Source organism: Hemitrygon akajei, chromosome 18, assembly GCF_048418815.1.
Source record: "Hemitrygon akajei chromosome 18, sHemAka1.3, whole genome shotgun sequence".
Taxonomy (NCBI): domain Eukaryota; kingdom Metazoa; phylum Chordata; class Chondrichthyes; order Myliobatiformes; family Dasyatidae; genus Hemitrygon; species Hemitrygon akajei.
In genome coordinates, this window is record NC_133141.1 from 54,513,573 (window position 1) to 54,535,157 (window position 21,585).

Below are 21,585 nucleotides of genomic sequence, written 5' to 3' on the forward strand. Positions count from 1 at the left end.
TGTCCTTCACCATTCCCAATTCCCTCTCTCACCTTATCTCCTTACCTTCCCATCACCTCCCTCTGGTGCTCCTCTTCCTTTTCTTTCTTCCATAGCCTTCTGTCCTCTCCTATTAGATTCCCCCTTCTCTAGCCCTTTATCTCTTTCACCAATCAACTTCCCAACTCTATACTTCACCCCCTTCCGGTTTCACCTATCACCTTGTGGTTCTTCCTCCCCTCTCCCCGCCTTCTTACTCTGACTCCTCATCTTTTTTTCTCCAGTCCTACTGAAGGGTCTCAGCCTGAAACATTGACTATTTACTCTTTTCCATAGACCTTGCCAGGTCTGCCGAGTTCTTCCAGCATTATGTGTGTTGCTGGGAGAAATAAAGGGAAATAGTAAAAGTGAAGACTAGTAGTGAGGGAAGGGCGAAGACAAAAGGAACCAGTCCAACGTGGTCTAGTCTTTTTATACCAGTTTGCTGATAGCAACACATTCCATTCAAATTCCATTGCTTGAATTAACCAATAAGATAGCCCCCATTCAAGTAATGCAATACCCGCAACTATAAACCAAGAGGCTTCTGCAAAGGCACAAAAAAACTACAACCACTAAAAAAACATACCGAACAAGGAAAATAACAATTATACAGTCCAATCCAAGAATATTTTTCTGTCCCCTGCCAGGAACATGTTGGTCCTGAATTCACACCAGTTGGCTTTTAAAAGGCTCCCATATTGGATGTGGTCTTGCCTAATAACAACTGCTCAAAATCTACTCTCCCCAACTACTCAATACCCCTGCAATTAACCTTCCTCCAATTTAACACCTTCTTCCCCACTCCCCTCCTGAAGATCTTCATCTATCTGAGAATGCAGTTGTAATCCCTGTTCCCAAAATGATTTCCAATCACCTAGTCAAGTTCATTTCCCAATACAAGGTCCAGCAAAGCTTATCCCATCTGGATTAACTACATATGAATTGAACACAATTACAGCTACAGTTAATTCATTATGCAGTAGGCAGGTCCAATTTGCACCATTTGGTTAAGTGCATGGAGAGGAAGAGGCTTAGAGTATTAAGGGCTGAACATGGGAGTAGCAGGGAGGATGCTGTGGTTGGCATGAACCAGTTAGGCTGAAGGGCTTGTTTCCATGCTGCATTACTCTTATGACTCTAGTTAAAGATTTTATACTTTCTTCATATTTCCCCATGGATCATTTAGCCCATCAAGTTGGGATCTGGACCAGATGAAAAAATGGCAGATGAATTTAATGCAGACAAGTGTGAGGTGTGCACACTGGAAGGACAAACCAGTGTAGGACAAACCACTTGCATGCTGAGTGGTAGGGCACTGAGGAGTGTGGTAGAACAGAGGGATTTGGGAATGCAGATCTATAATTCCTTGAAAGTGGCATCACAGGGTCGTAAAGACAGCTTTTGGCACATTGGCCTTCTGAGTACAAGAGCTGGATGTTATGTTGAAGTTGTACAAGACATTAGTGAGGCCTAATTTAGAGTATTGTGCACAGTTCTGGTTACCTACCTACAGGAAAGATATCAATAAGATTGAAAGAGTACAGAGATAATTTACAAAGATGTTGCTGGGATTTGAGGACCTGAGTTACAGGGAAGGGTTGAATAGGTTAGAACTTTATTCCCTAGAGTATAGGAGAATGAGGGGAGATTTGATAGAGGTATACAAAATCATGAGGGGTATAAATCGATAATAATATAGATAGATAATGCAAACAGGCTTTTTCCACCGAGATTGGGCGAGACTAGAACTAGAGGTCATGGGTGAAAGGTGAAAGGTGAAATCTTTAAGGGGAACATGGGGGGGAACTTCTTCACTCAGAGCGTGGTGAAAGAATGGAACAAGTTGGCAGTGTAAGTGGTGGAGGTGGGTTCAATTTCACCAATTAAGAGAAATTTAGATAGGTACACTGATGGGAAGCGTATGGAGGGCTTTGGTTGATGAGACTGGGCGGCATAATAGTTCGGCATGAACTAGATTGGCCAAAGGGCCTGTTTCTGTGCTGTAGTGCTCTATGACTCCAAGTCCATGTGGACTCATAGAACAATCCCACTCCCCCCACTAATTTTCATTGTAATGTTTCCACACAACCCCATCAATTCTGCCACTCACCTAAACATGGGGCAATTAACTCATGAATCCTCAGGTCTTTGGATGTGGGAGGAAACCTCTGCACCATAGGGAGAATATGCAAAATCCACATAAACAGCACTGAGTGAATCTGGGTCATTGAAGCTGCAAACCATCAGCTCTACTTGCTGTTTATCATGCCAGATTATTTTTAAAATCTTCTAAAACCGGCATTTAAATTGCATTGTTGGTGTTTCGCCACTCAGCCAGCAATACAAGACTCCTAGTTTACTTCCGTTTACCACCTGCTCAAAATTGTATTAAGTAACTTAAGATACATTCCTAAATTCCACTTTTTTCCAAAATTATACTTTGCTTTGCTTTAATATTTCTCGTTTAGTTATGTTTCACAGTTTCTATTTACTTCTGTTTCTGCAAACAATGCTAATTAATGGAATAACAAAATAACATCATTTCTCTGTAGTCATTAAAATGGTCATTGCAATTTTCTATTGAATGAAAATTAATTCAATTTATTTTTAATCTAGTCACCATAAGTTATCAAAGAATTGAATTTATTTAAATCTTACTTCTATCTCACAATGTAAGGGAGTAAAAATATTTGTGCTATGACTTGTATTCTGCAATGTAAACATGTGAATTTAGAAGTCTAATGGCTTGCAGGAAGAAGCTGTCCCGTAGCCCATTGGTCCTGGCTTCAATCCTGCAGCAGTACCATTTGCCAGACAGAAGCAGCTGAAACAGTTTATGGTTGGGGTGACTTGTGTCCCCGATGATCTTCCAGGCCTTCTGTAAATGTCCTCAATGGAGGGAAGTTTACATCCACAGATGTGCTGGGCTGTCCATACCACTCTCTGCAGTGCCCAGCAATGAAGGTTGATGCAGTTCCTATACCAGACAGTGATACAGCCAGTCAGGATGCTCTCAATGGTGCCCCCGTAGAAGGTCTTGAGGATTTGGGGATCATGCTGAACTTCTTCAGTCACCTGAGGTGGAAGAGATGCTGTTGTGCTTTTTTGCCACATAGCCGGTGAGTGCAGTCCAGGTGAGATCTTCAGTGATGTGTATACCGAGGAACTTAAAATTACTCACCCTCTCAACTACAATCTCATTGATGTTGATCAGGGCAAGCCTGTCTCCGTTCCTCCTATAATCCGCAATCAGCTCTTTGGTCTTTTGGACATTGATGGAGAGATGGTTATCTTGGCACCACTGTCAGGGTGTTAACCTCTCCTCTGTAGGCTGTCTCGTCACTGCTAGAAATAAGGCCGATCAAAGTCATGTCATCTGCAAATTTGATCAGCAGATTGGAGCTGTGTATGGCAGCTCAGTCATGGGTGTAAAGGAGTAGAGGAGGGGACTCAGGACACAACACTGGAGGGTACCTGTGTTGAGAGTCAGAGGGGCAGAGGTGAGGGAGCCCATCCTCACCAACTCTTGGTACAGAGAGCAGTGTGGGGTAGGGGAAAACATGGTGTGTAGGGGTGGGGGAACATAGTGTGGTGGAAGCAGATACCTTAGGGACATTTAAGAGACTTAGATAAGCACATGAATTACAGAAAAATGGAGGGGGCTATGTGGGAGGGAAGTGTTAGATTGATTTTAGACTAAGTTAAAAGATCAGAAAAACATTTGCGGGCTGAAGGTCCTGTCTTATGCTGTAGTGTTTTGCATTCCATGTTTTAAAGTGTGTTATGAACAGAGTAATCACCTGTTGTTGACATTTAATAGCATCAGAATCGTTATCAATCTTCATCATCACATTTGAGTAGAGATGAAGTTAGAGCAACCTCTGACCTTTTCCTACTGTGGCTACAGAAACAGGTCAGAGGTTGCTTTATGGTTGTTGTTTGTTAATGATTACAGCAGCAGGACATCACTACAGGAGTTTCAAAGGACAGCATTCTACAACCAAGGCAATTGCGTTATCAATGACCTTCAATGACCATGGGGGGTCAGTGATGATCACAAAATGTTTAATTATATTCATAACTCTGACAGTAGCATCCTCAACTCTTAGGCAGCACTAAATAGATTTGATTCTTTTCATTCCGAGTAGGTGAGGATGTACATGGGCATAATGCGTTTAAGGTTGCTTTGTATTTCTGAAACAAGATATTCAAAGACAAATCTTACCAAGTCTTAGGGAATGATGAAACCTTTTCTACAGTTTAAATAAAGCAAAGTGGGTTACAGCATTCTGTTGCATATCAAGGAGTAAAATTTTGAATAAGACCAAAAAAAAACAAAACTCAACATGATTGGAATTTAAACAATCAAAAAGGCTTTTTTGCATGAATAAAAGACCTGGCAGGAATAGAAATAATAACAAACAGCCCTCTGGAATATTCTCTTGAAAATAATCAGATTACAGAATCATAGCAGGCTCTGTAGAAATGTCCATGAGAATTAGAGCTGTGGGCCAACATAAGGACACATCAAGCAAGACAATATCGATGGAGAAATGTAGGATACATCTCCAATTGTATTATGTCTCCAGACAGAAAAAACACAGGATGGAAGAGAATAAAGGAACCATAAATTTGTTAACCTCTGCAGAAATGCATGCAAGGGAAATGGTTCTGTGAACACAGGTGGTTGCCAAAGGTAATGTGACTACTAATTACAGACCTGTTGAGTACAAACGACTTTGAGAAATGTGGTTGAATTGAAAGGATACTTTGTTATGATCAGATGCTGTCCAGAGGCAGGGATTTCATCACAGGTTAGTTAAAAAATATAACTAAATGTCTACACATTAATCAAGAAAATACTCATATATAGTGTAACTTCAGAAATGAATAAAAGTCACAAATAATTATGCCTAGGATGCAAGTCTGTATCAGTAATGGTTTTGAAATCATCTCAGAGCTAATTAGGTAATTTTTGCATATGCCTGAATAAATCAATGAACAAAGAAAATTGAGTCTTAACTCAATCATTGAGTCAGAGGAATTTAGCTGTATACATGTTTGGTTGAATAACAATAAACTTGAAGTTGAACTTCAACTGACTACTGTACATGGGGAGTTACTGATGTTACGAACCCCGTAACTGGGTGTCTTACCAGCAAAGATAGGAGTAGCCGTTGAAGCCTGATGATACTATTTTTAACAGTATTTATTAGTAAAAATACACAAAAATAATATCAATGCAAATATACAGATAATATACGTCGTCAATACTAAACCTAAAAGTGCGGGTATAATAATAATCAAGAAGAAATAAGCTCTATCGTTGTCTAGGGGATAATGAATTGACCGATGGAAATATAAAGTTCGTTTCAGTTCACACAGGCTGCGGTGTTTGTTTGTCGCTGTGTTGCAATTGTTGGAGAGAGAGAGAGAGATAGAAGAATGGGAACAGTTACCGCTATTGTTTTTGCCAACCTTCCTTTATGATTTTGATACGTCGGTGTCTCGTTGTCGTGGCCGTTCAAGTATGACCTCTCCTTTTGCTAAACTGTTCTTCCGTGATGAGCCCGCCACCCAGGCAAGGGAGGACACACACGAGCTCTCATCGGCTTTCGCTATAAAACGCTGTCACTGGATTTCTAGCGTTTCTGCTGGTGCGTCTGAGGGGTGTTCCCCAGACCCAACTTTTATCCTCACTCACGGGGTCTCAGGTGTCAATCAGGTTGGGATGATGCAATCCCTCAACCAGACCACTCTGGCTGTCCCCTGAGGGGTTTCAATGAATAGTACAGTACTCAATACACAATTCCGTCTCCAAGAGACAATAGCAGTAATCAGTGGTTCCGTTCTGCTTTTTATTAGGAGACATTCCACTTTTTGTGTATTCCTGCATCTCTCTCTCATTACTAACATGATGTGTATCTCTCTCATTTCCTGGGTCTCAGACCCGAAATAATAGCGATCTTGCGATTCTCAAAAAGGGGGGGGAGTGGGCTCTGGCGATTCTGGACCCTTCTGTCCATCAGATTTTCTCCTCATTCGTAACACTGAATTTCCACACCACCGGAAATCTTCAGAGTCATTTGCTTTCTTCTGTAAGCATACAGAAGCGAGATAAATCAGCTGGTTGATTGGTGTCACAGCAACAACCTCGCACTCAATGTCACTAAAAACAAAGAATTGATTGTGGACTTCAGAAAGGGTAAGACGAGGGCACACACACCAGTCTGCATCGAGGGATCAGAAATGGTACGGATGAGCAATTTCAAATTCCTGGGTGTTAACATCTCTGAGGATCTACACCAGGCCCAACATATTGATGCATTTACAAAGAAGACACAACAGCAGCTATATTTCATTAGAGGTTTGAGGAGATTTGGTATGTCACCAAAGATATCCTCCAATTTCTACAGATGTACCGTGGAGAACATTCCAAATGACTGTGTTGCCATCTGGTATGGAGAGGGGTGGGGTCACTCCACAGAATCAAAATAAGATACAAAAGGTTAGAAACATGATCAGTTCCATCATGGGTACAAGCATCCAGGACTCCTTTGAGGAGTGATGCCTCAAAAAGGTGGCGTCCATTATCAAGGACCTCCATCACCCAGGACATGCCCTTTTCTCATTGCTCCTATCAGGAAGGAGATACAGAATCCTGAAGTTACACACTCCGGTTCAGCAACAGCTTCTACCCCTTTGCCATCAGATTTCTGAATGGACACTGAACCTACGAACACGACCTCACTACTATTTATTTCTCTTTTTGTAGTACTTATTTAACTTTTTTTTAACAAATATACTTCTTACAGTAATTTACAGTGTTTATGTATTACATTGTACTGCTGCCACATAACAAATTTCACAACATATACGGGTGATATTAAATCCAATTCTGATTCTAAAGCATCAACTTCTAGAGATAACTATAACAAGAGGCACAAATGGTCTCGAAAAATAAATACTGAGATTATAAAATCTAGTTACAGGCTGGGTATTCTGTGGCATAGGGCTCATCTCCCATCACCCTAAATCCTTTTTCGCCATTTCCAAGATATAGGTCATGAGTACAATGGTGTACTCTCCACTTTGCTGGCCATTCCAAATGAACAGAATAACTCCACAGCATACAGCAATGTCCACCTTGTTGGAATGACACTCCATCCATAATCCTATACCTAGTTACCCTCTGTCACGAGTGGATCCTAGCTAAGGTATGTACTGTATACAAAATGCACTGTAGTTACTCTGACACTTCTCCAAGGAATAACATGTACCACAAAAAACAAGGAAGGCAGGCACATGGGAACACTGCCAATGGCAGAGTACCTATTAAGTGACACATATCCTGATCTGGAAACACATTACCATTTCTTCATTATTGCTGAGTCTAAATTCAGAAACTCTAAACAGTAGCATTGGATTTTAACAGCTTTTCTCTACAAAATATTGAGTGCTCAACAATGATTATATCTTATTCTACCAGAGACTATTTTTAGCCATCAAATTACTGTGGTTTTGCCGGCAAAACTATGGACTTCCGCTTTATGCTTGTAAAAGTCATTCCATCCAAATCGTATCTCTAAATAAATAATCCCATTTGGACAATTAATGGCAGACAATGCACAGACCCTCTCTCCTGGCCAAAGGGGATGACTAAGATTCATTCCAAATTTCACTTCTATTGTGAATTACTCTTGTAGTTGAAGCCAGTCTAGAACTCAAATACAAGTTCAAAACCAATGACTAAGAACTACTTCTGAAATCATTCTGCAACGACTTTGCACTCAACGTCAGTAAGACCAAGGAATTGATTGTGGACTTCAGGAAGGGAAAGTCATGGGAAAACACACGCTAGGAGTCAGAAGTGGAAAGGGCGAGCAGTTTCAAGTTCCTGGGTGTCATCTTCTCTGAAGATGTGTCCTGGACCTAACATATTGATGCAATTACAATGATAGCACAACAGCAACTATACTTCATAAGGAGTTTGAGAACTGGTATGTCACCAAAGGCACTCACAAACCTACAGGTGTACTGTGGAGAGCACTAACTGGTTGCATCATTATCTGGTATGAAGGGACACCTGCACAGGATCGAAAAGGCTGCAGAAAGTTATAAACTGAGTCAGCTCTACCATGGGCACTCACCTCCCCAGCGTTGAAGACACCTTCAACAGGTGATGCCTCAAGAAGGTGGTATCCATCATGAAGGACCCCCATCACCCAGGACATGCCTTCTTCTCATTGCTACCATCAAGGAAGGGATGCAGAAGCCTGAATACCACATTCAACATCTCAGGAACAGCTTCTTCCCCTCCAATTTCTAAACAGATCAGATTTCTGAATGGACAATGAACCAATGAACACTTCCTCGGTATTTTTACCCCTCTTATTTAATTTTATTAATATTTACTTTTAGTAATATATAGCTTTTATTATGTATTGCAGTGTACTGTTGCTGCAAAACAACAAATTTCATGATGTTAAACCCAATTCTTCCAATGACTTGTTGGTAATGGCTCAAAATCATTACCTGCTCTATTTATCTGAACGCCTACCAATAAAACGGTGCAGAGTTCAAATAAAGTGTTCAAGCACATGAAGTACTTAAGCACTTATTTAGCTTTATTTAATGATTCTTCCAATTATGTTTATTTTCTTACCATAAAGACTGGTAGACAAGACCACCTGCCATCTATGATGTTTCATTTGCAGCTTTCTGCTTTGAAATGGCCTGTTATTCACTCTCATTGGTAAGATTGTTGTCACTGAGAGGGAGGGAAGTAAAATGGTGGTGGTGGGGGGTGGTGGAATTGCTCATCAGGTATAGTATCACAGCTGCAGAAAAGGAAGACACTGTGGAGAGAAACAGGAAGAGAGCAATAAGAGAGCATAGTGTATTCTCTCGCCCACCACCCCACCACTCAATAGCAACAGAGCACTGAGGAGTAGATAAGTCGGCAGATTTTGGAAAGGTGCAAACATAACCAGTTATTGTCATGGGTGACTTCAACTTGCCTATACTGACCTCATAAGTGCAAAAGGTTTAGATGGGGCAAAATTTGTTATGTGCGTCCAGGCCAACTAGAGATCAAGCCATTCAGGATCCAGTACTGGGCAATGAACCTGCAGGTAGCAGAGCTATCTGTGGATAAGGATTTCAAGGATAGTAACTAAAACTCCCTAACTTTTAGCATAGTCATGGAAAGGAGCAGACAATAATGGGAGTGTTTTTAAATTGGGAGAAGGCTAATTACAATGGCATTAGGCAGAAATTTTGGAGCACAAATTGAGAACAGATTTTCACAGCAGAAATGTTAAGGTTATTTAGGTAGGGTGTAGGAACTAGTGTTGACAACAGGAAGTTAGTCAAGAGGCAGAAAGAAGCATCTTAAAGCTTAAGAAGCAAAAATTGAACAAGGCTCTTGAGAGTTATAATGTAACCAGGAATCTTGAATGATATTAAGAAGGGACATGAGAAAGCTTTGGCAAGTAGGATTAAGGAAAACTCCAAGGCATTCTACACATGGGAAGTTTAGAAGGATGACTAGAGTGAGGGTAGGACTGCTAATGGATAAAGGGGGAAATATGCCTGAAGGTGGAGAAAGTAGAGGTCATTAATGAATACTTTGCTTTTGTGGTCACCAGCAAGAGGGACTTTGACAAATGTGAGTTTAGTATACAACAGGCTACTGGAGCACTTTGAGGTAAAGAAAGAGGTAGTGCTGAAGCTTCTGATAAACAGTAGGATAGTCAAGTTCCTGAGGCAAGATGGGATGGTTTATGATGGGAGGCAAAGGAAGAGACTGAGGTTGATGATGATCCTTGTGTTCTTCCTGGCCAGAGTAGTACCAGAGGATTGGAGGATGGCAAATATTGTTCAGTGTTCATTAAAAGGTAATAGGGATAATCCTGGGAATTGGAAACCAGTGAGTTTTAAATCCATGGTGAGCAAACTAATGAAGAGGATTCTTAGGGACAGGATTTACAAGCATTTAGAGAAGCACGGGCTATTAGGAATAGACAGCATAGCTTTGTGAGAGGTAGGCTGAGTCTCATGAGCCTGACTGTGTTCTTTGAGGAGGTGAAAAAACAAATTGATGAAGGTAGAGTGATGGTTGTGCTGAAGATGGATTTTAGTATGAATCTGCAGCATGTAACTTCCCTTTAAGCAATGTACTTTTAAATCAACTTAACAATCTACAGCAGCACACTGCTGGAGGAACTCATTATCCCGGGCAGCATCTATGGGAAAAAGTACAGTCGACATTTTGGGCCGAGACCCTTCCACAGGGAGTGTCCTGCTAAAGGGTCTCAGCCAGAAATGTCAACTGTATTTTTTTTCCCTATAGATGCTGCCTGGCCTGCTGAGTTCCTTCAGTATTTCATGTGTGTTGCTTGGATTTCCAGCATCTGCAGATTCTTTCATTTGTTAATGATCTACAGATTTCACAATCTTATGAAGGGCTTGGCGGAATTAACTCTTAAGCAAGCAGGTACGGCACCTTTAAGCTGACTAAGGTTCATTGCCATGGTCAGAAATGAGACAGGAAAGGCGGACTCCAAGCCAGGCTGAAATGCAGAAGGATGAGGCCTCCCCTTTCTACCCAGAACCTTTTGTAGCAAATGTGCAGTCACTGGAGAATAAAATTGAGGACCCAAGGGCAAGAGTCCTGTATTGGAGGGAAGTGAGAGATTGTTGTGTTCTATGTTTGAACGAGATGTGGCTCACTCCCAACATGTCAGATACAGTGATCAGGCCCAAAAGCTTCTCGATTCACAGAACGGAACGAACTGCTGATTTGAAAAAGGCAAAAGGTGGAGTTGTGTGTTTCATGATATACTCTCGGTAGTGCTCCAATACGGCAGTTTTGTCAAACTCCTGTTCCCCTGAACTCACACACCTAATAGTCAAATGCCATCCATTCTATTTACCTAGGGAGTTCTCCTCCATAATCCTGACTGCATACATCAGTGACCGACTATAAACAAGCACTTGAGATACTGCATGATGCTGTCTCCAAACAAGAAACAGTCCACCCCAATGCATTTCAATCATAGTCAAGGACTATCAAAAAGTCCTGCCCTATTACCATCAGCATATAAGCTGTAGCACCAGAGGTCACACTGTTATACGGTATGGAATGCCTACCATTCCATGCTCAAAAGGCATTTTGGTAAATCTGATTACTCGGCTGTCCTTCTCCTACCTGAATACAGGCAGAAACTAAAGAGCAAGGCTCCAGAGATTAGTACAACAAAGAGGTGGTCACAGGAGGCAGATGAGCAGCTGCAGAATTACTTTGAGTCAGTGGACTGGGCTGCATTCTAGGATTCGTGTGATCCAAATGAATACACCATGATTATCACAGACTTTATTAAAACAATTGAGGACGAGTGTGTCCCCACAAAATCATTCAGCATCTTCCCCAACCAGAAGCCCTGGATGAACGATGAGATCTGCGACCTGCTGAGGTCCAGATCAGAGGCATTCAAGCTTGGTGACCAAAAAGGTTACAAGAGGTCCAGGTACGATCTCCAGAATGCCATCTCACAGGCGAAGTGGCAATTACAGTCTAAACCCGAATCCACGAAGGCTGCTCGACAGTTGTGGCAGGGCTTGAATACTATCATCTCTTATAAAGTTAAATCAAGCAACAGGGCTTCACTTCCAGTTAAGCTTAATGCCTTCTATGCTCACTTTAACCATCAAAACATGGAGCAACCATCACAAACTCACACAGCCACTGATGATCCTGTGATCTCAGTCTGAGGCCGACGTGTGGGCAGCCTTCGAGAGGGTGAACCCACGAAAAGCATCCGGCCCAGCTGGGGTACCTGGCCAAGTATGAAGGGCCTGTGTTGATCAACTGGCTGGTGTGTTCACTGAGATCTTTAACCTCTTGCTTCAGCAGTCTGAGTTCCCAGCTGCTTCAAGCACGCTTCAATTATACCAGTTCCCAACAAGAACAGGGCAGTCTGCCTCAATAACTATCATCTAGTAACACTTACATCGACAGTGATGAAGTGTTTTGAGAGGTTGGTAATGAAACCTATCAATTACTGCCTAAGAAGTGACTTGGATCCATTCCAATTTGCCTACCGGAGCAACAGAACCACAGCAGATGCCATCTCATTGGCTCTTCACTCAATCCTGAAACATCTGGACAGCAAAGATACACACATCAGGATGCTCTTTATCAACTACAGCTCAGCATTCAATACCATCATCTCCTCAAAACTAATCAAAAAGCTTCAAGACCTTGGCCTCAATACTTCATAATGCAATTGGATCCTCTATTTCCTTACTTGCAGGCGCCAGTCAATTCAGATGGGCAACAGCATCAGCACACATGCAGCACAAGGCTGTGTGCCTGGCCTCCTGCTGTACTCACCTTACACTCGCTATGCACAGCTCCAATGCCATATTTAAGTTTGCTGATGACACCACTGTCTTTGATCAAATCAGCATACAAGAGGGAGATTGAAAATCTGTTTGAGTGGTGCAATAACAACAGCCTCTTACTCAATGTCAGCAAGGAGCTGATTATTGACTTCAGGTGGAGGATACCAGAGGTCCGTGAGCCAGTCCTCAGAGGATCAGAGCTGGAGACGGTCAACAACTTTAAATTCCTGGGTGTTATTATTTCAGAGGATCTGTCCTGGGCCCAGCACGCAAGTGCAGTTATGAACAAAGCACAACAGCGCCTCTACTTCCTCAGGAGTTTGCAAAGATTCAGCATGACATCTAAACCTTTGACAAACTTCTATAGATGTGTGGTGGAGAGTATATTGACTGGCTGCATCACAGCCTGGTATGGCAACACCAATGCCCTTGAATGGAAAATCCTACATAAAATAGCGGATATGGTCCAGCCTATCATGGGTAAAGCACTCCCGACCATTGAGCACATTCTCCTGAAATGCTGTCACAGGAAAACAACATCCATTATCAGGGATCTCCACCACTCAGGACATGCTGCCCCCTCACTGCTGCCATCAGGAAGAAGGTACAAGATCCTCAGAACTCAGAGTAACAGCTTCAGAAACAATTCTTACACCTGAAACATCATGATCTTGAACCAGTGGGGATACCTTCTCCCACCCCTTCACTGAACTGTTCCCACAACTTGTCAGCTCACTTTCAAAGATTCTTCATCTCATGTTTTCAATATTTATTGTTTATTTATTTATTATTATTTCTTTCTTTTGTATTTGTACAGTTTGTTTCTTTTTGCACACTGAACAAATGCCCAAGTTGGTGTGGTCTTTCATTGATTTATTATGGTTATTATTCTATTATAGATTTATTGAGTATGCCCACAAGGAACTGAATCTCAAGGTTGTATATGGTGACATATTTACCTTGCCAATAAATTTACTTTGGTCTTAAACCTTAGAAAGGCATTTGATCGACTCATTCAGAAAGTCATGATATATGGGATTCATAAAACTTGGCTGCGTGGATTCAGAACTAGCTTGCCAACGGAAGGGGGAGGGGGGAGGGTATTTGTAGATGGAGCATAGGTGGAGGAAACCAGAGGCCCATGAGCATATTCTGCATAGCAGTGCTCCACAGAGATCTTTTCTGGGACTCCTACTCTGTGATTTACATTAAATGACTTGTTGTAAGTGGAGGATGGGTTAGTAAATTTGCAGACTACATGAAGGTTGGCAGCATTGTGTACTATACAGTGTAGATATGGACAGGATGCAGAGTTGGGTAGAGAAGTGGCAGATGGTGTTTAATCTGTGTAGTGATACACTTTGGCGGATTGAACTTGAAGGCAGAGTATAAGGTTACTGGCAGGATTCTTAGCAGTTTGAAGGAACAGAGGGATTTTGGGATCCAAACCCATAGATTCCACAAATCTTGATGCGCAAGTTGAAAGGGTGGTTAAGAAGGTGTACGTTAGCTTTCATTAAATGGGGGAATTGAGTTCAAGAGTCGCGAGGTACAGTTGCAGCTCCATAAAACTCTAGTTAAACCATACATGGAGTATTGTGTTCAGCTCCAGTTGCCTCATTATGGGAAGGATGTGGAAGCTTTATTGAGTATGCAGAGATTTACCAGGATGTTGCCTGCATCAGAGAACATGTCTTATGGGGAAAATTTGAGTGAGCTAGGGCTTTCCCCTTTGAAAAGAATTAAGATGAGAGGTATGCAAGAGGCATAGAGTGGACAGCCAATGCCTTTTCCCCATGGCAGTAATGGCCAATACTAGAAGATATCCAATAAGGTGAGTAAAGGACAGTTTTGGAAAATGTCAGAGGTAGGACTTCAAAAAAAAACAAAATGGTGGGCAACTGGAATGTACTGCTGGGGGTTGGTGGTAGAGGCTGATACAATAGAGCCGTTTAAGTGACTCATAGATTGTTGTAAGAAAAATTGAAGGTTATGAGTCACAGGGCAGGTTAGACTGATTGTGGAGCAGATTTATATAGGCTGGCACAATCTTGTGGGCTGAAGGGTTTGTATTATGCTGTACTGTTCTAAATTCTATCATTTACATGCGCAAATTCAGAACATGGTGTGATTATAGTTTCACCAGCATTCAAAAAGCTCACATCAGGAAGATAAAGAGGTTTTTGTACCATTAGAAACAATATCCAATAAACTCCACAGGATTTACATGAGTGACTCATGAAATATTATCAGAGGCAACACACACAAAATGCTGGTAGAACACAGCAGGCTGGGCAGCATCTATAGGGAGAAGCGATGTCGACGTTTCGGGCCGAGACCCTTCGTCCTGACATCGCTTCTCCCTATAGATACTGCCTAGCCTGCTGTGTTCTACCAGCATTTTGTGTGTGTTGCTGTTTGAATTTCCAGCATCTGCAGATTTCCTCGGGTTTGCTATTATCAGAGGCATTCCTTTTCATTGTATCCCCACCAATGCAAGTTGTTTCATGACCAAACCATCACCTGCTATTATACTTCAACAGTAAACTGGCTATAATATTGCTAGTTCATTAATATTGTTTTGTCAATACCATGGAATTACTTGTTTAACATTATAACAGCATAAGCACAAGGGCTTTAGTGGTTGAAAGAGAAGACCCATTAATATTTCAGGGCTGCTAAGGATGAGTCATGAATGTGTTGTCTTGCAGGCACCCATCCACATTCCGAATATAAATACACATGTTCCAAAAAAAAACTGATTTACCGCGTCCTTCAATGATGAGCAGAAGTATGACAGGGAATAATACAACATTCTGTCAGCTTATTTTAGGTAAGAGTATGTCCTAGCAGACTGTTGCGAATGTGCTGCCGCTCAGGGTGCATTATGGAATGCTCCAAGGTTTGCAGAGATAGAACATATAACTGTACAGTACTGCACAAGCCATTTGGTCCATGATCTTGATGCTAATTTATATTAAATGTCTTTATCATTCTACCATCTTATTCCTCCATATTCATATGTCTGTCTAAAAGCATTAAACTCCACTAGACTGCTTGGGAACCCATTCTAGGAACCTATCACTCTGTGCGAAAACAAACAAACCTTGCCCCTTATGCTGTCTTTAAATTTTCCATCTTTAACCTTAAAAGAATGTCCTCTGGTGTTTGACATTTCTAGCTTTGGGAAAAAAAAAATCCTGACCCTATCCATGTCTCAATCTTAAAAAAAACTTTATCAAGTCTTCTCTCAGTGTCTGATTCTTTAAGGAGAACAACCCAAGTTTATCCAAATTTTCTTTATAGCACATACTCTTTCATCCAATCAGCATCCTGGTAAACTTTTTTTGGCATCTTTTCCATAATCTCCACAATCTTCCTGTAATAGGGTACCAAGAATAATACACAAAACTCCAACTGTGGTCTGACTAAAATTTTACTGAAACTTGTAATAAGCAATTAAACAGTCAAAGCTCTTCAGTGGGGATTAACTACTAGATTTTCCATTCAATTTCAAAATATGAATATCACAGACCTGAATAACTATAACATTAAATTTAGCTTATAACTGAGAATACAAATTTTCAAACACTTCTCTCATTGTTCTTTTGTTTCTGATGGGTGCAAATTCATGATTGAATATGGTTTCTGGGTGATTAAAGTAAAATGCCTGAGTTAATATATGTTGTTTGTCCAGTTCACCAGTTATTCAATGCTGTAGAGACTAGCTTCCACCACTATACTTCCCCTTATCTTTAACCAATGACAAGTTTGATAAGCACTGCATGTTCATTATATTTATGTGTGCAAACTCAAACCCTTTGCAGCAAAAGGTTACACACTACTGAAGGTTGAAGAAATTAATTGAAGGAATACAGGTGACCCTGCACAACTCAAAGCAGGAGATACTACTGTTAGCAAGCACTGTAGCTTGAAGCAGTCTGGCCAAAACTATCAAAGATTACAGCACCTTCCATTATGATCCTCATATCCTATCTTCCATTTAGCCCAGGCACATTTCTGATTTGCACATCACAGATGGCATATACATGTACAGGTACTGCTTATTTTTGCTTTTTGCCACCCCACGATTACAGTAGATCCTCCTCCATCTTCCATTTTAGACACTCAATAGCATGGTGTGCTGGTGGAGGAACCACAGGAAGATAGTGATAGTGAAGACACAGCATCAATCTATTTCATACTTCATTATTGGGGAGGATAGGATTGTGATATTTAAGACACAGGACAACAGCAGTCTGCAGCCAGCATAGGGAATGAATATCAAACATTTACTAGTTTGCTGGAGACTAGATTCCTAGACAAGTTCCAATGTACCAGATTCAGATGCAAATGTTGAGAAACATATAAATAAAGACAATGAGAGTTAACCATGTAGGAATCCCTCAGGAATCTTCTATTCATCATTAAGAGGCACAGAGGAGCCCAGTGTCAATGGTGTAAGACACTGGGCAGAGCCCAGATGGAACGTACCATTTCAGTCAAGCACTTTAGGAAGTGTACATGATTTTACTACAACTTCAGTAATCTGACCAATCAGGAGCCACCCACTGCATGAGTGCTGTCAGTGGAACTGATTAATTAATTAATTCACATCAGTGCTGTGGTTAGTGCTCTATTAATAAGGGCACAGATTTCACAAATATCATTTCAACAGAGCTTTTGCCATTGTCCTTCAGCCATCCATCTGGTCTGCTAACAGTAATATAAAGATGGTGAAGACTGAAGTAGAACTTCTTTGCCTACAGCTACTAAGGATCACCCTCTAAACCACTTTAATTTCCATAACAGAACATCCACTTCTGACTAGCTACATTGAATTCTAGGATAGGCAGAGGCACATAAAAGGCTTATGGGAACATGAAAGGGTTGATTCAATGGCAGAAAGCATCAACAAATCATTGCAACACTCAAAAGTCAACCAGCAACTTTATTAGACAGTAGATGTTTCCTTTCAATATTGCTGATCAGGTGCCCTTCCTCTTCTTGAACACGTTCAGTTTTGCAACATTAAGAAAGGGCAGAGACTGGAGCACCGAGTCCTACAACGGCAGCATTGATGTCATGCTAGAGATGATTGCCGATTAATATTGGAGCTTATTATGTGTACTTTCAGTGGACATGCACTGCCAACATCAAACAATATAACATGGCTTGCCCTATTAAAAGGAACACATACCAGGAATGCCACTTTGAAACTCTGAGTGCACTCAAAAGACCAAATAATCCAAATGTTTTTCTAAGTGTGATCTCACCTCAACAAGAGCACCCTCTCCTACTTCTATTCTTGTAGAAATTCATTTGTTCCACCAGTTACTTTGACAAGTGGAATGAAGGAGTTCGGGTAAGTCATACAATAACTCAGTTGCCTGAAATGACAGCCTTGAAGACAAACAAGAGCTGAATAATACCTTGGTTATTAAGAATCCCGATTGCCTATCCTTAAAAATGCACCCCATAATATTTCATTTACAGCAACAAAACCCTGCGCGCAAACATAGTGATAACATGAGTACTGTTTTGTGTTTACTGTTCAGTGACATTTGATACAGTTGCATGGTGTGGAATAACATCTTGAGTCACAGCTGGTTTGCAGTGATTTCATTGTGATATGGTAAATGCTTTTCAATTCATTAGGAAGCACGATATGGAAAATAACATGAGCACAGAATACTTCAATACAAATTTCTTTGTCAGCTCAAAAGAGTAGCACATTTCCAAAAGTAGGTTAAAAATAGAAATGGCAAAACTCACTGAGGTAAAATTCTGTGGCCCACACATGTCCCCTCGGTATCTGCAAGATAGAAGCATGTCATCCAACTGGTGGCCCAAGCGGTCCATGAAATTCAGGCTGATTCCTTCAAAACTACGAGGCGGCAAAAAGAGGCGAAAATCGGAGAGTTTCTGAAACCACTGCCGCCTGTCTTCCTTAATGAGCTCGATGACCAAAGGCCGGGCTGTGCGGTTCTCGGTGAGAAGCCCCAGCCACTGGCCCGCGTAGTACAGGTCACTTTTGGTCAACTGGTAGAAACGGATTGGGTTGTTGTTGCATATGGTGAGAGCGGGGAAGTTGAGCTCCTTGGTCCAGTCCATGTGAAATCGGGTGTGGGACGGGAAAGAAAGAAGATAGAGGAACCGGTTGGAGGACCAAGAGATTAGGAATCCCAACGAGGTGCAAAAGGCCAAAAACCAAACGACTCTGCGGTGCAGTGAATAGTGCTGTGAGCAGATGTACTTAATCCCGTGTATTTTTGCTTGCTTCACAAATGTTTGAGTTATCTCTTTGATGCTCCGAGGCCGGCCCTTCCTCTCCGCCGTGACCTTCTCCGGGTTGGTGTGGGTACCTCTCGGTTCTTGGGGACCCTCCGGGGCCATGACTCCCCAGGGTGTCACTCCGACAGCTGCAACGTCCTCGAAGCAAAACTGAAATCTGCTTGCCCACATTCAGTCCGCCGGCTCCAGGGAACGGCCACAGGATCGAAACCCAAATTTAGGCAGCTCTCAACAAAACGTCGACCACCCTTTGATTCTCCATAACTTTTTCTGACCCCACAAACCGGTTAGCCAGTCTTCATTTTAAACCTTCTGAACTCCATCTAGGGACAATAAAAGAAAATCGGAAATCCCTTTGTATTCCATCAACTTTAATAAATGAGCGCGGAGAAGCGTTTTAGCCATCTCTGTGTGTCTGTCTGTCTGTCGCGCTCTCTCTCTCTCTCTCTCTCTCACACACACACACACACACACACACACGTGACAAGAGTATATGTACTCACACGGACTCATGTAGCTGACTTCCTTGGCAATGAAAGTGTTCATCACTAGAAGGCAAACCCATCGTCTCTGTCGTTTAAGATCTGCTTCGTTTTATCACTCTCCTTCGTTGCACGTTGCATCGAAACCCATGCTTTGTATCCCCTCTTCATGCACTGTGCGAAGCGGGGGTGGTCGCGGGTGGAACTTGATGCCTCCCTTCAGGACCGAACTGGATCGTATCCAGTTGAATTCTCGATTTTGACGTGCGTGCGGCTAGCGACTGGCTTCACCCGTTTCCATGCCAATACAACATCCTGCCAGTCCCCGAAGCGCAGAACCGCTAGAAGCCTCCCTCACTTTGAAGATTTCATTCTAACGAAGCTCCCAGGTGCCAGCCAAATGAGTAACGAGGGCAGCAGCCAATTGTGAGAAAGGGCAGGGAGCTCACTCGCCAATAGGCTGGAAGTTGGGAATGATTAATTCATAGCCAGGCGATGCTTCGCCATGCAACGGCCCGGCCATTAACCCTTTCGCTGCTTAATATCATCCTTAACTTCATTCTTTACTTTATCACTTTTTTACTTTATCGAAATAACAAAGGGAACAATTCACAGCATTCTCACCGTGCTGTATCTCCTCTTACTGACCCGTCCCCACTGACTTTGCATGGATCCCGAGCCTTTCGGACAGGAGACCTGGACTCCGATGTGAATCGAGCAGGCAGGAACTAGGGTTAAAATGTCAGCTCCCCCAAATCCCTGTGCGCTCCAGTGTCTAAATTCTCTCCAACTGCAGAAACCCGCACTCAGTGATTTTGGAATGATTTGTTTTTTTGATGGTAAATGCGTTTCTCAAAACCACGGAGAACTGAGCGAGTCCGGGACCCATTCCACGCTGGTTGCTCCCGATGAACTGTTTTATTTTTATAACTGGTCACCAAAGTAGTAACACTGAGGGACTCGGGGTGGTGTAAGCATCACTTGTTTTTTTCCTTCTCTCTAATTCTGATACAGCGATAAATCATCCAAAACCCAGCCTTGAGCTGTTTACTTTTGTAGACGTTCACCCACTGCTTTCCTACAGAACTGTGCTGAGAAAAATTGATGGACTTCTCCTGAAATCTATAAAGGCTGTTTCACATCAGCGATCAATCTCCTGTCATCCTGACGCCAATCTGCTGTTAGACCTCGGCTGATCGGTTCAATATCTCATGGACTACACCAGATACTTAATTCAAAATGCAGACTAATATTCCGATAGAAGTTCGTAGACTAAAAAAGCTAACACTATCCCCGCTGACGCTGTCTGACCTGCTGACCAGCATTTTCTGTTTTTATTTCAGATTTCAAGCATTCAGTATTTTTGGCTAAAACCTTTCTGCGTTGAACTCTCATCACCATCACAAAATCAATGAAAGTATGAGATCAACAAAAATCGTTGTGATGCGATCAAATTCGTCCACACTCAAAAGCAGTTATTTAGAATGTTTGACAAAATGCAGTTGTTGCCTCAAAATAAACAGTCTTCCACTAATTAAGGATTTAGTATCAATAATTCATTGTTTCAATAACATTTGTAAAGTCTGCTAGTGTTGAAAGGTTTTCAATGCCACATAGAAATTGTATTTCTCCTAGTTAATGTTACATTCTAGGTTTCTGCACTAAATATAGCGAAGTGGGTAAGTGAATGGTGATTTTATGGCTAGACAGACATGTCTGCATCTCTAAATCAAGTCTACTGTCTTTATTCTATGCTCAGTTGTGCTTTAGAAAAGACAAGGTCTGGACCATAAGGATGTAAATCTGCCGGCATGAAACCTCCCTTGTGTTCTCAATTCCATTCCACTTTCCTGATATATCGTATTGTTATACAAGGTTACCAAAAAAAGAACAAACAAAAAATGTACCACGCATAATACATTGTATATCTGGGGTAATTATCTGATTGTTGCAATGGTAAGCTATGGAGATGCCCTGGAAGCAGATTCAATTAAATATTTTGAAATAAAATTGGATGTGTAGTTGAAAAGAATGAGAACGGAGACTTATATTTGTGTAGTGGTTTTCACAGCCTAGTTCCAAACTGCCTTAGAGTTAAAGAAAAGAAAATACTGGAACATCTATGAGGATAGAACAAATGATAGACTAATTGAATAGCTCTTTCAAAGAGTGGGCACAGACACATTAGGATGAATAGTGATTTTTAATCTGGTTGTCATTAATGGAGCTTTGTACCGTGTAGCATTAAGTAAGGCACACAGGAATTTGTCAGATGTGAAGGAAAAGCGGACTGTCTGCAGCATTGCATATTGTGCTAAATGACTTTTCTTCCTGTGGCAGTCACTGGGCCACACCAGCCATTAAATAGCTGTTGATTCAC

General features: G+C 41.7%; 1 protein-coding gene across 1 annotated transcript in view; it reads right to left on the reverse strand.

Moving 5' to 3' along the window:
- asic2 (acid-sensing (proton-gated) ion channel 2) overlaps positions 1–19,547 on the reverse strand; it is a 601,924-nt gene extending 582,377 nt beyond the window's left edge. Inside the window, exons 1-2 of the mRNA XM_073071683.1 lie at positions 19,227–19,547; positions 18,205–19,046 (exon numbers count right to left, since the gene is read on the reverse strand). Of these exons, the coding sequence (XP_072927784.1) occupies positions 18,205–18,894 (690 nt within the window). The 5' untranslated portion in view covers positions 18,895–19,046; positions 19,227–19,547. The remainder of the gene's footprint in view (positions 1–18,204; positions 19,047–19,226) is intronic.
- Between the last annotated feature and the right edge of the window lie 2,038 nt (positions 19,548–21,585).